The sequence below is a fragment of the Tursiops truncatus genome, chromosome 5, assembly GCF_011762595.2.
Source record: "Tursiops truncatus isolate mTurTru1 chromosome 5, mTurTru1.mat.Y, whole genome shotgun sequence".
NCBI classification, from domain to species: domain Eukaryota; kingdom Metazoa; phylum Chordata; class Mammalia; order Artiodactyla; family Delphinidae; genus Tursiops; species Tursiops truncatus.
The window spans coordinates 44,771,558-44,786,623 of record NC_047038.1 but is presented as its reverse complement, the minus strand read 5'-3'; the positions used below and the strand labels follow the sequence as shown (position 1 = coordinate 44,786,623).

The window sequence follows — 15,066 nt, the reverse complement described above, 5'->3', positions numbered from 1 at the left end:
GCTCATTCACACATTAGTATATAGTGGACTTCCTGTCACATTCTTTTCCTACTAGTATTTTCTATTACCCACAATAAATATTTTGTTATGCCAAAAACATAGAGAACTCCATGATTAATATGTATATGTGAACATTTCCCTAACCCAGGAACCATCGCAACATAAGCAAACTTGGGCTCTTATATGCAAACATTCTATGAAAAAAATTACTCATGCATGTAGCATTATCAAAATATTTTTAAGTGTAAGAATCACAAAATTATCAAAATGATAACTGTTGAACTTGGATGCTGGGGACTTTGGTTCATTATACTAGTCTTTCCTGGAAGTAAGCTCCTCTCTAGCCAGTTTGTGGTACTTCATTTGCCCTTAAGATGTCGTTTTTAAAATGTGTCCTGAGGTGTTTTTATCTATGTTGGATCTGCCACATCTAAGTCAAACTTTTCAAATGCAAGTTACCAGCTAGTTACATTTAAAAGTTGTCTATAATGCCATGATTTTAAATGTGAGAACTCATAAGCATCACCTGGGAAGGCTGTTAAAAAGCAGGTTCCTGGGCCCACCTTAGATTCTGATTAAATCCATGACTGATGGAGATGGTCTGTGGAGCACACTGATGGACGCTGTCTCACTGCTTCAATACAGGCTAAATTAATGTGGAATCACACAGCAGGAAGTTCTACAAGAATCAGACTTCTTCTAATTTTCATACAAGGGTAACTTTATTAAAGCAAAGAAATGAATATAATTTTAAAGGACATTTTTCAAAGGACTCCACCTCCATCATGTCTTCTCCTAATTTTTATCTTCACTGAGAAATTATGCAAGGTTAAGTTTACTTTTTTCTAGTGCTGCTGTCTTTGCTCGTCTTGGTAGTCTCATCTTCATTTCTGATTCTGGCTCTGGAACTTCATGATCACTAAACAGATGTTGAAATACACCAATTTAAATACAAGCTTTAAAACCAGTTTATTTATAAATAAAACTTTGTTTCCGTCATTCTATCCGTGTGTGATTGATATCCTGATTCCATTAAGCTTAAAACTAAAATCTCAAAACCAAAAAACACCGATTGGCTATCCAGCAAAGTGAACCATGGAAAACCTAACCTAACTAATTTTTTTTTATATCTACATGGAACCTGGTATTATACAGAAAAAAGCAAAAAACAAAAACCCAAACTTCTATAATGAAACTTGTAATTAAACAGGAACCATAACAACTGCCCAAGAGTTTTTTTGGAAACTCAAGTAGTGAAAAAATAAGTTCTATTTTATTTAGGCAATACATTCTTAAAACACTGTAAACAGCAAGTTTCCCCAAAAGATACTTTAATTAAAACTTGATCTAAAGTTATAAACTGAAAATATATACATTTTACCTATGAATGAATGAATGCAAGACAGCTGTAGACAGCTTCCAACAATGGCTTATTGGCAGAAACCAAAAATAAACTATATAACTAATATCATCCAAATTATAGGCAGAATTATTCTATCATTATAAATGTAGAAAATCTGAATCTCAATAGTTTGCTAATTCAAGTTCAGAGAAGTCATACATACATGATCTTATAATTAGAGGAATATGTGGAAATACAATTTGAAAGAACATAAAGATAACTACCTAGTACTAAAAGCCATGTCAACGAACAGGAAAAGCACACAAGCCAGTGGAAGTCAAATGCTCTTAGATACATAAACTAAAAAGCTGTAAATTTTCATGGATTATCTTGTTAAATAATCACAGTATAAACAAACTACAATTTTTTTTTTTTTTTACTTCTAGACATTTTTTTTTAAATGACGATAAACCTCTTTACATATTCTAGATGTGCATGGCATACCTTTCAGAGTCAGCCTCAGCCTCAACAGTCTGACGTCTCCTGTTCGTTCTAGCTGAAGCTATCACTTTTCTCCGTCCTTAAAGACAGTATATAAATCATTATCAAAATCTATTATCAATTGCTCATTTTTAACCTGTTTTCTGGGCTACCCAAATCCTTTATTTTTCCCTCTTCAACACCCTTTCCTCCTAGTTCCCAGCCACCTTGATACAAATGATCAACACCATGGAGAAAAGGAACCCCAGCAAGATCAAAATTTTACTAATTTCTTTTGTAAGCTCTTATAATAGGTAAGGGAAAAGATGGAAATTGAGTTATAGGTGGCAAATTTTGTTAAATTTATTTGGGGGAAAGAAGCATGTGAAAAATGTTATATAAAGAAAGTACCTCATAGCACAAGGTATATGGAGAACCTAATGAAAATTAAGGTTAAAAAGAGAGATTAAGCCCATAAAACAGATCCTAAATAAATAGAACTTTAATCAGTAAGGTATAGTTTATTATAAAATATTCGAACATATACATGGTCAATTCAAATGTGTGTTCTAAAACATTTCAGTATAAAAATTAAAGCCCTTTATATGCTGGGGGGTTACAAAAATTCTAGCTAGAAATTCACAAGGTTAAGCAGTGAAGTGGCCTGTGATGCTCATTTATGATAATAAAACAGCATATATAAATGAAGTTTGAGCTATTAAAAAAAAAGAGGTGTAGTTCTTATACATGATTAAAAGCAATCTGATCAAAAGCAGATTATTCAGTATGATCATTTGGTTGAAATTTATATACCCTACTTATTCAAGTGAGACTTTTTCTTTCTGTTTTCTTCCAACTGTACATATTTGCTTGTAAACTTCTAATGCAGTTATCCCCAAGAAAACATCCAACAATATGGGACTAATGTGAAACAGTTAGCCAGCAATTAGCATTTAAATAACTGATTGGCTACAAAACAATATTATTTTTCCATTTAGAAAAAAATTAAGTCTACACAGAAAAGGGCCTCAAAAAATATTTTTCAAGGATTAAAATAATGGTTGGTTCATAGGTGGAATTATTAGCATTCTTTTGATTAGTTTGCTTGGATGTGTTTTCTGATTCTTCTGTAATAAGCATGCATTGCTTTTGTAATAAGAAAATAATAAAAGATTAAAAAGACCTTGAATTTCACATTTTTTTTCCTAAGTGATCCCCTAATAGTCAACATTTACTTTATTCCAGCAAATCCCCTATTGTTGGATATCCCTTTGAAAATAAATTTATGTTGGGAAAATATGAAATAAAACGGAAAACAGAAGCCCAGAAATATACTAGGAGGATAAAAGGGACAAAAATGCTTAATCATATAAAGGACAGACCACAAACAACTGATAATATAAATATAAAATCATTGTTCATCATTTGATAATAAAAATCTTAATTTAACCCAAATAGTCCTTTGCAGTATGATCTTTTGCATCATATTTCTTTCAATCAAAAGCACTTGAAGCAACACTGATGTCTTTTAGACACAAAGCAAAACCTAATATCAGCTAAAACAAATCAAAAAGAAAGTTAAGGATACTGAAGACAATGAATGATCTTTATACCTATCTAAGGAAACAAAGTATTTCACTGGATAACAAAACTGAAAAGTTTTATTATAAGGTTAGTCAATCCAGGGGACTTCCCTGGTGGCGCAGGGGTTAAGAATCCGCCCACCAATGTGGGCGACACGGGTTCAAGCCCTGGTCCAGGAATATCCCACATGCCATGGAGCAACTAAGCCCGTGTGCCAAAACTACTGAGCCTGCGCTCTAGAGCCTGCAAGCCACAACTACTGAAGCTCACGCGCCTACAGCCCATGCTCCACAACGAGAAGACACCACAATGAGAACCCCGCACACCGCAATGAAAAGTAGCCCCCACTCGACGCAACTAGAGAAAAGCCTGCACGCAGCAATGAAGACCCAATGTAGCCAAAAATAAATAAATAAATTGAAAAAAAAAAAAAGAATCCGCCTGCCAATGCAGGAAACACGGGTTCAATCCCTGGTCTGGGAAGATCCCACATGCCGCAGAGCAACTAAGCCCGGGCGCCACAACTACTGAGCCTGCACTCTAGAGCCTGCACACCGCAACTACTGAGCCCACACACAACTGCTGAAGCCCACGTGCCTCAAGCCCGTGCTCCGCAACAAGAGAAGCCCCCACTCGCTGCAACTGGAGAAAGCCCATGTGCAGCAACGAAGAATCTAATGCAACCAAAACTAAATAATTAAATAAATAAATAAATTTTTTTTAAAAAAGCTAGTCAATCCATATATTACCTCTGTTGGTCTTTTGCTGAGTGGATTTCATTCGGGTTGCTTTTACATCCTTGACAGGGGTTATATATACTTCTTTGTTGTTTTCTATTAAAGGAAATAATACAATTATTAATGAACTAAATTAAAAGTAGCCTCATGAAATACTTTAAATGATCAAATCAAAGACAACCAGTCCCAATAGCAGCTATTGAAAATTTATCATAAATAAGTGTTCCAAAAAAATGTGAACACTGGAAAATAAGCAAACAAAACTCTTAGGAACATAGTATGCATGGTTATATGGTGAGTGAACACTTCTCAGTAATACACTTTCCTGAGGGGATTTAATTAGAAAAACTTTTCTTCCATTTCTGACATACAATCACATATACGTTAGAGGAGGAAAACAATGTATCTCAGTAAAGATGAAAAGGACAGAATCTTAAAAATACTCAGGTTAGTATGTCATTACCATCTTCACTTTGAAAAACAGCTGTAGTTGTGTTGTCATCCTGTGCCGCTACAACTTGGTCACCATGTTCTTTATTTCCTTTTTCTAACTGAACCTTGATTTTCTCCAAAGCTCTCACACACATTCTATCTTTTACTTGCTGTAACAGAAAACTTTTTTTAATGCAGCATTTTCTAATCTTCTTTCAAAAACGCTACATACTGATAATACAACATTCTAAAAATTCTATTAAATTTATGAAGGAAATATTTACTTCAAATGAACAAAGTCACAGCATACTAATGTATGCATAAATTAATAGAATCATGTAAATTCTACTTTGATAAAAATTTATACACATTAAGAGTAACTAGAAACTACTTACCTCCAGAATCTCATTCAGCAGAACCAGAAGATCTTTAGCAAGACTGCTAGTGAGTTCTAAAGAACTCAAGGCTTTCGTATAGACCCGAATTTCTGGTGAATATGGACATGTTAGGATCTCATTGCAAATTTTTATAGCCAGATTGTCATGAACTGTCAAGGCCTGGAAAATCAAGAGAAAAATCCTTGTCAACTGAAATGGTATGATTACAATACAGTCTGACACATCTATCATTTCCAACTAATTATCTTGACATAATCCAAAATGTCTAAAACAAAATTATCATAGTCCTCCCCATGTGAGCTCCCCTTCTTGTAGAGTGGATGCCATGGTACAGGGCTCAGATCCATCTGCTTTACTACTGACCATTCATTCTCCAGGCTACCACGAGTTATGGAGGCTAAAAGTTCCCAGGTGCAGAACTGATCCAAGCTGAAGACAACGGGCTCTGCCTAAGGTCACACCTTCCCCGCAACGGTTAGTCCACATTCAATAACTGGCAGATGTACAGGTACAACAGCCTAGCCTTGTTTCAATTCTGGACAAAGCAAAGAACTATCCCAATTCTGGAACTTCTGTGAGATCAGCTGGGACCTTAAGACTGCATGACAGGGCTTCCCTGGTGGCGCAGTGGTTGACAGTCAGCCTGCCAATGCAGGGAACACGGGTTCGTGCCCCAGTCCAGGAAGATCCCACATGCCACGGAGCGGCTAGATTCATGAGCCATGGCTACTGAGCCTGCGCATCTGGAGCCTGTGCTCTGCAACAGGAGAGGCCACAACAGTGAGAGGCCCGCGTACCACAAAAAAAAAAAAAAAGACTGCATGACAGTTCAACTTCTTCCTCTGCCCAATCTATTTCCCTCACTCCTCCAAGATGCTGATCATGAGAGTACGCCCTAATGTCAACAGCTTCTTTGAAGTCTTCTGTCACCCACACTTAGGACCTCAGAGTTATCTTGGATTCCTCCATCTCCCTTGCCTCACACAAAGTTCGTTCTTCTAGGCTTTTCTACCCGTAATTTTTTTTCTATGTCAATTTCTACTACTTTTTTCTGTCTACTTTCTACTACTACTTTATATTATTCTTTTTCTGTAAGCTTTTATCTCCTAATTATATCAACTTTTAACTGCCCTCTTTATTAATATTCTCTCCCTATTCCTCTTACCAATTCACCTCACCTAATGAAACTGACCACCAAATTAATCTGCCTAATAAGTAACTGTCATCCCATTAACCCTTTCATTATACGCCCTGCAAACAGAGTCAACTCCAAATTCCCTATCCTAATGTTCTTCCCTAAGGATCCCTGTCAGGATCCTTAGCTGACAGATTTTTTCCACAGTTCCCCAACATGACTTGTACTACCAGCTACATTTAATCACCTTTACTAAAAGTCTTTCTCTCTATCCAAACCACTCCCCAAATCCCAACAAGGTCTAAGTGAATTTTACTCAGTGAGATTTAAAACTAGTAATGCTGTACTCATCACCCATACCACATGAAACCTGCCATCTTCTAAAGCGCTGAAGCACTTCGTAGCTATATCACTGACGCTTACTATATTTTGCCTTAATATCCATTGTAATCTTCTTTCCAATAACGTGTAACATAGTAACTCAGATGAAGTATGCAGTCACTAAGTAACAAAACAGAAGACCAATATTTTCAACTTAATCAGCTGGCATCTGAAATAATTAACACATTAATTTTCAATATGGTGAATGTTTGATCAAATGATATTAAAGGGTTAAAAACCAGCTACATGTAATTTGTGGGAGAGTATGCACTTACTATATCTTCTTTGAATTAAAAACAAAACTAAGCCTGAGGTGAGTTTCAATCTTTGAATTCTCCTTCCTTGTATCAGGAACAGAGCAGGTAAGCCAACAACTGAGGACTCAATGAGTCCTACATAACAGGTCATTATTCAGAATGATTAACAGCCAGAACTAGGTGGGGAGGGGGTAGTAAGGATGATGAATTTTCGGTAACTTCTTTTCAGTAGCAAAAATGTTAGCACTGATTACTTCTATTTTTATATGATTATCTCCCCATTTCCCAAAAGATTTTTTAAAAAATTATAGTTATCTACAATATTATATTAGTTTCAGGTACACAAGAGAGTGATTCCATATTTTTATAGATTATACTCCATTTCAAGTTATTATAAAAAAAGGCTACATTTCCCTGTGCTGTACAGTAATCCTTGTACAGTAATCCTTGTAGTTTATTTTATACATAGTAGTTTATGTCTCTTAATCCCCTATCTCTATCTTGTCCCTCTCCCCTCCCCTTCCCTACTAGTAACCACTAGTTTGTCCTCTATAACTGTGTGTCTGTTTTGTTATATTCATTCATTTGTTTTACTTTTTAGGGTCTGCATGTAAGTGATAACAGAGTATTTGTCTTTCTCTGACTTACTTCACAAAGCATAATACCCTCTAGGTCCACCCACATAGTTGCAAAAGATCTTTTTCTTTTTCTTGCTTTGTGTTATGTGCTACCATATAAACTAGAAATCTCAAGATCTATATGTAGCTTCTCACTATTTCAAAGAATCTGTGAGAGGGGTTATTTTACCAAAGCATGCTATTTACCATCCCTAGACCATCCACAGGCTAACATACTCACCTACCTGATAATCTTGGGAATTCTTGGCCTGAGGATTTAATCCACTTGGTCTTGTCAAATCTACAAGTAACTCAGCAACATTAGTGATGTCTATTTCAGCTAAAGGAGAAGATGCAGGGGCATTGGCCAGTATTTGTAGAGTTGGAAGAAAGGCTTCTTCAAAACATTCCTGGTTAGTCCTATTGAAAAACAATTTGAGGTATGTTGGCAAAGAAAAAACATATGATTCTTTAAAAAGCAGCGACAACATTATATATTAAATGCACCCCACCAAGATAGAGTACATATTCATCTAGGAAAGAGCCAAATGATTCAGGTAGATAGAATCTAAGTAAGTTCTTCACTTACCACTGAAGAAAAAGAACATTAACAACAAAATACTACAGATATGACTCATAGGGAGCCTGAATTTAACTTCAAGTTAGATTTTGATTTATCGATATGACTAAATACCTGCTTGCATAAGCAAACATTGGGAAGAACACGCCTAGGCAATGTCGAAGTCGAACATCCTCTTCAGTCACAGGATTGTACCATAACAAGACAAGACGAGAAAGAATCCTGCTGCTGACCAAAAGCCCAGAGAACATCAGCTTGGCTAGTCCTTCTGCAGCTCCTGTCCTGAGTTCAGACACCTATTAAAAATGACTTTCATTTAAAAGAAATTTTTTATTTGTATTTCCTTTTTAAGCCTTACATTGTAGCCCAAAATAAGTATTTGTATATAAACTATCCAAAATCATTCCTGTTATTATGAATTATTTTAAAGGCATATAAAAAGATTTTGTTTTTTCCTTTTAGGTTAAGGCTATGTGACAAATTATTAGTCTAGCTATGAAAACTTCAATTCCTTTTAAACTCTTTAGAAAAACCAAAAGATCTTATAATATTGTGAAACCAGAAATCAAAACTATATGTATTAAACACTTATCATGGTGCTAAGATATAGAAAACCTTCAGTAATGGTCTCTGCCATCAGAGGTGCCTATAAATGAAAGCTCCAGAGGTGGGTGTGGCAATGTGTGTGATAGGTAATAGGTAAAATGTGAATAGAACATGTACAAGTAGAAAAAGGCATTCCTAGAAAGAGAAACCAAAACAAACCTAGAGAAGAAAATGGAAAAGATGTAGTGGTATTCAAATGCAGGTACAGGTATAAAAGAGTAGTAATTAAAAATATTGGTTATTGAGCCTGAATTAAATTCAAGCCTCTGACACTTCCTAGCTGCATGATCTGATCCTGTGCATATTACTTAATTTCTTTGTGCCTCACTTTTTCCATATACAAAAAAAAAGGGATAATAAAACTACTTATCAAAAAACACAAAGAAATAATACATGTAAAGCTCTAAGGAGTGCTATCTACACAGTAAATCCTCAACAAATGTCAGTGATTATTATTATTGATGGAAAGTAAGTTTGCTCAGTGATCAGATTAGAGAGACCTCGAAAATTAGGTAAAGAAATATGGTTGAAGATTTTTGAAAGGGTAGGGAGATAAGATTTGAATGAGATTTCAGAAAAATTATCTAGACAGGCCATAATCTGGGAATGAAAGACAAGTCTAAACTAGAGGGGACAGGAGGAAAAACAGAGGAATGAGCAGATACAAGAACTACTTCAGAAATTTTTCAAAACTCAAAAATAAGAAGAAAAATGTAGAGGTTGATAAGATTAATAAGTGCCAGGGTACTGGCATGTGCTTTCCGCATACAAACTCATTTAGGGCTCACAACAACCATGAGAGCAGAGACTTTGTTCCACTCAGCATTGTACTCTCAAGAGCATATAATGACTGGCACATAAATAGCTCTCAAATATTTGTTGACTAAATTAAAGAATTATCCCACTGAATAGGCATCATTATTTCCATTTTAAAGATAAGGAAACAGGACAGAGACAGTAAATACCTTATTGAAGATTCACAGACATTACCAGAACACAAATCTTTAAGTCTCCAACTCCAAAGGCTGCATGCCCTCTGTCTTTTTAAAAATTTCTAATATGGGAATTTTAATTGGGACAAGACTGCAAGTCTTTTTTTTTTTTTTTTAACATCTTTATTGGAGTATAAGGACTGCAAGTCTTTAAAGCATGTGAAAAACTATTATTTATGGTCCAGAGGACAGTCAAGGAAGTCAAGATTTTTTAGTGTTTATGACAAAAATAAAATCAAAGCCACAGAATCTAGTTTAGCCAAAAGAAGATTAAAGTACCTGCACTATTTAAAAAAACAAAAACCATTCATCTACTGTCAAACAGTTTTCATGTGCAACAGTTTTCCATCTATGCAATGTCAGCAAGCCCACAGCACTGGACAACTGCCAATGAGAAGTTAGTCTATCACTTGGCTAATAACTCAAAATTTAAGAAAATACTGATACAATTATACTCCAATAAAGAAAAAAGAAAATACTGATAAGGAAGGACTTATTTCCACTATTCTGCAGTCCAAATGTGAAGTAAAAAACTGTTACAATATACAAAAGACATTAAATATTGATTTAAAAAAAGGTCAATCCATCAAAGAGATAATTATAAACATATACACAACAAACAACAGAGCCCCAAAATATATGAACATACACTGACAGAATTGCAGGGAGAAATAGACAGCTCTATAATAATAACTGAAGACTTCAATACTCCACTTTCTGTAATAGATAGAACAACTAGACAGACCAATAAGGAAATAGAGGACTTGAACACCACCATAAACGAACTAGAACTACCAAACATATAGAACACTCCACCCCAAAATAGCAGACTACACATTCTTCAGGTGCACATGGAACATTCTCAAGAACAGAGGCTATATTAGGCCCAAAACAAGTCTTAATAAATTCATAAAGAATGACATTATACAAAATATCTTCTCCAACTACAATGGAATACACCTGAAAAGCAACAAGAGACGAAAACTGTAAAATTCACAAGTCTGTAAATTAAACAATACACTCTTCTTACACACCAAAGGTCAAAGAAGTCATCAAAATGGAAATTAGAAAATAATTAGATGGGGGCTTCCCTGGTGGTGCAATGGTTAAGAATCCGCCTGTCAATGCTGGGGACATGGGTTCGAGCCCTGGTCTGGGAAGATCCCACATGCCACAGAGCAACTAAGCCTGTGTGAAACAACTACTGAGCCTGCACTCTAGAGCCCATAGGCCACAACTACTGAGCCTGCAAGCTACAACTACTGAAGCATGCGTGCCTAGAGCCCGAGCTTGCAACAAGAGAAGACACCACAATGAGAAGCCCGCGTACCACAACGAAGAGTAGCCCCCGCTCGCTGCAGCTAGAGAAAGCCTGAGCACAATAACAAAGACCCAAAGCAGCCAAAAAAAAAAAAAAGAAAATAATTAGATGAATAAAAATGAAAATGCAACAAACAAAAACTTATGGTGTGCATCAAAAACAGTGTTCAGAGGGAAATTTATAGCAGTAAATGCCTACATTTAAAAAAAAAAATCTCAAATCAATAACTTTACACTTTAAAGAACTAAAAAAGAGATAGAAAATCGGGGGTGGGCCGGAGAGAATCAATGAAACCAGAAGTTGGTTCTTTGAAAAGATGAACACAATTGAAAAACCTTGAGTTAGACTAACAAAGAAAAAAAGACGATGCAAACAACTAAAATCAGAAATAAAAGCAGCAACATTACAACTGACCTTACAGAAATAAAAAGGATTATAAACGAATAATAAGAACTGAATACCAACAAATTAAACAACCTAGATGAAATGAACCAGTTCCTAGAAACACACAAATTACAAAAATAGACTCAAGAAGAAATAGAAAATCTGAACAGACCTATAACAATAAACAGATTGGATAAGGAAATCAGAAACCTCTCCAAAAGAAAAGTCCAAGACCAGATGTGTTCACTAGTAAATTCTACCAAATATTTAAAGAAGACTTGACACCAATCTTTCTCAAAGTCTTCGAAAACAATAGAAGAGGAGAAAACAACTCCTATTTCAGTTTATGAGGTCAGTATTACACTGATGCCAAAGGCAGACAAAGACCAATACAAGGAAACTACAGACCAATTTCCCTTATGAATACAGATGTAAAAATCTTTAATAAATTACTAGCAAATGGAATCCAACAACATATTAAAAAGATTATACACCATAACCAACTGGGATTTATCCAAGGAATGCAAGGGTGGTTCAACATAAGAAAATCAAGCAATGTAATGTACCATAGCAATTAAAAAAAAAAATCATGGGCTTCCCTGGTGGCACAGTGGTTGAGAGTCCGCCTGCCAATGCAGGGGACACAGGTTCGTGCCCCGGTCTGGGAAGATCCCACATGCCACGGAGCGGCTAGGCCTGTGAGACATGGCCGCTGAGCCTGCACATCCGGAGCCTGTGCTCCACAACGGGAGAGGCCACAACAGGGAGAGGCCACAACAGTGAGAGGCCCGCGTACGGCAAAAAAAAAAAAAAAGAAAAAAATCACATAATCATTTCAATTGATGTAGAAAAACCATTTGACAAAATTAAACATGCTTTTATGACTGGAAAAAAAAACCAGAAGATAACTTCTTCAAAATAAAAAAGGGCATTTATGAAGAATCTACATCATACTCAATGGTTAAAGACTGAAAACTTTCCCCCTAAGATCAGAAACAAGACAAGGATGCCTGCTTTAACCACTGCTATTCAAGATTGTACAGCAAGTTCTAGCCAGAGAAATTAGGCAAGAAAAACAAATAAAAGACATTCAAATTGCAAAGGAAGAATTAAAACTGTCTCTTCACAGATGACTTGGTCTTATAGAAAAAATCCCAAAGAATACACACACACACACACACACACACACACACACACACACACACACACGGAAACTATTGTACAAGAGCTAACAAATGAATGCAGCCAAGTTGCAGGATATGAAATCAAATCCACACACAAAACAGCTGAGTTTCTATACAACAAGAATGAACAATCCAAAAAAGGAAATTAAGAAAACAATTCCATTTACAATAGCAACCAAAATAAAATATATAGGAATAAATTTAATCAAGGAAGTAAAAAACATGTACCCTGAAAACTATATACCATTTCTGAAAGAAATTAAAAATGACCTAAATAAATGTAAAGATATTCTAGTTCATGGACTGGAAAACATAACATTAAGATGGCAATACTGCCCAATGCAATCTACATATTCAATGCAATCCCTATCAAAATTCCAATAGACTTTTTTCCAGAAATGGAAAAGCCAATCCTCAAATTCATAAGGAACTGCAAGATACCCCAAATAGCCAAGACAATACTGAAAATAAAGAACCAAAGTTGGAAAACTCAACTTCCTGATTTCAAAACTTACTATGAAGTTACATGAATCAAAACAGTCAGGTAATGGCACAAGGGTGGACACAAACAATGGAAAAGAATTGAGAGTCTAGAAATAAACCCATATTCCTATGATCAATTGATTCTCTCACCCTCCACAATGGTGCTAAAACAATTCAATAGGAAAAGAATAGTCTCTTCAACTAACGGTGCTCAGACAACTGGATGTCCACAGGCAAACCAATGAAGTTGGACCTCTACCTCACACCATGTACAAATATTAGCTGAAAATGCACCAATCCACCTAAATTAAAAGCTAAAGGAGTAAAACTTTTAGAAGAAAACAGAGATAAATTTTCATGACTTTTGATTTGGCAATGTATTCTTAGAGATAACACCAAAAGCACAAGCAGCAAAAGGAAAGATAAATTAGTCTTCACCAAAATTTAAAACTTTTTAAAAATCTAAGGACATTATTAACAAACTGAAAAGACAACCTATAGGAGAAAATATTTGCATATCAGTTATCTGATAAGGATCTACTACCCAGAATATATAAAGAATTCCGAAGGACACCCCAATTTAAAAATGAGCAAAGGATTTGAATACATATTTCTCCAAACAAGGTATACAAATAGCCAAAAAGCACATGTAGATACTCATCATTAGTTATTAGGGAAAGGCAATTCAAAACAAGATGGCTAAAATTTTTACTAACAATTTTTTCTTATTAATAAAACAAAATTATTTTAAAATAACAAGTGTTTGTTGGTGGGAATGTAAAATGGTTCAGCTGCTATGGAAAACAGTTTGGCAAGTCCTCAAAAAGTTAAAGAAATTACCACATGAAATCATGAAACGCCTACAAAAAACAGGATAGTAAGCTCCTTAACATAGGTAACAAAAGCAAAAATAAACACATGGGACTATATCAAACTGAAAACCTTCTGCACAGCAAAGGAAACTATCAACAAAATGAAAAAGCAACCTATGGAATGGGAGAAAATATTTGCAAATTATATATCTGATAAGGGATTAATATCCAAAATTATATATAAAGAATTCATATAACACAATAGCAAAAAGCAAATAATTTGATTAAAAAATGGTCAGAGGAATTGATAAACATTTTTCCAAAGAAGACATACAAATGGCTGACAGATACATGAAAAGCTGCTCAATATCACTAATCATCAGGGAAACGCAAATCAATACTACAATGAGATATCACCTCACACTGTTAGAATGGCTTTATCAAAAAGACACGAGAAGTGTTGGTAAGGATGTGGAGAAAAGGGAACCTTAGTGCAGTGTTGGTGGGAATGTAAACTGGTACAGTCATTTTGGAAGGCAGAATGAAGTTCCTCAAAAAATTAAAAACACAATCCAATTTGGGGGTATATATCCAAAGGAAATGAAAATAGAATCTCAAAGAGATATCTGCATGCCCATGTTCATTGTAGCATTATTTACAAGAGCTAAGATATGGAAACAACCCACGTATCAATCAATGAATGAATAAAGAAGATGTGAGATATATAGTGCAATATTATTCAGCCATAAAAGGAAGGAAATCCTGCCATTTGCAACAACAGGGGTAGACCCTGAGAACATTATGCTAAGTGAAACAGCCTGACAAAGACAGACAAATACTGCATGATATGACATATGCAGAATCTTTTTAAAAGTCAAACTCATAGAAACAGAGTAGAAAAAATGGTTGCCACAGACTGGTGGGTGGGTGAAATATGGAAAAGGGTATACTATCAGTTCTATTATACCTAAAAAAAAAAAAAGAAAAGAAAAAAAAGAATAAGTTCTAGACACCAAATGTAAAACATGGTGACTAGCTGATAACACTACTGTATTACTGAAATTTGCTGAGAGAACTTAAATGTTCTCACTCAAAAAAAAAAAAAAAAAAAAAGATAAATATGTGAGGATGTATTAATTAACTAGTTGGGATAGGGATCAGGGGTAAAATCCTAAAAACAACAAAAAAGGATTAATATATGACCCAGTAACCCCACTTCTAGAAATATACCCCAAAGAATTGAAAATAGCTACTCAGACAAATACATCTTCATAGCAGCACTATTCACAATAGCCAAAAGGTGGAAACAGCCCAAATATCTTTCAATGGATGAATGGCTAA

The 15,066-nt window shown here is 35.1% G+C and overlaps 1 protein-coding gene across 1 annotated transcript in view; it reads right to left on the bottom strand.

The window, feature by feature from the left end:
* Positions 1-703: 703 nt before the first annotated feature.
* NCAPG (non-SMC condensin I complex subunit G) overlaps positions 704-15,066 on the bottom strand; it is a 46,218-nt gene continuing 31,855 nt past the window's right edge. The window contains exons 15-21 of the mRNA XM_019928433.3: positions 8,058-8,239; positions 7,609-7,783; positions 4,971-5,132; positions 4,607-4,745; positions 4,156-4,239; positions 1,847-1,922; positions 704-919 (exon numbers count right to left, since the gene is read on the bottom strand). Coding sequence (XP_019783992.2) covers positions 820-919; positions 1,847-1,922; positions 4,156-4,239; positions 4,607-4,745; positions 4,971-5,132; positions 7,609-7,783; positions 8,058-8,239 — 918 coding nt within the window. The 3' untranslated portion in view covers positions 704-819. The remainder of the gene's footprint in view (positions 920-1,846; positions 1,923-4,155; positions 4,240-4,606; positions 4,746-4,970; positions 5,133-7,608; positions 7,784-8,057; positions 8,240-15,066) is intronic.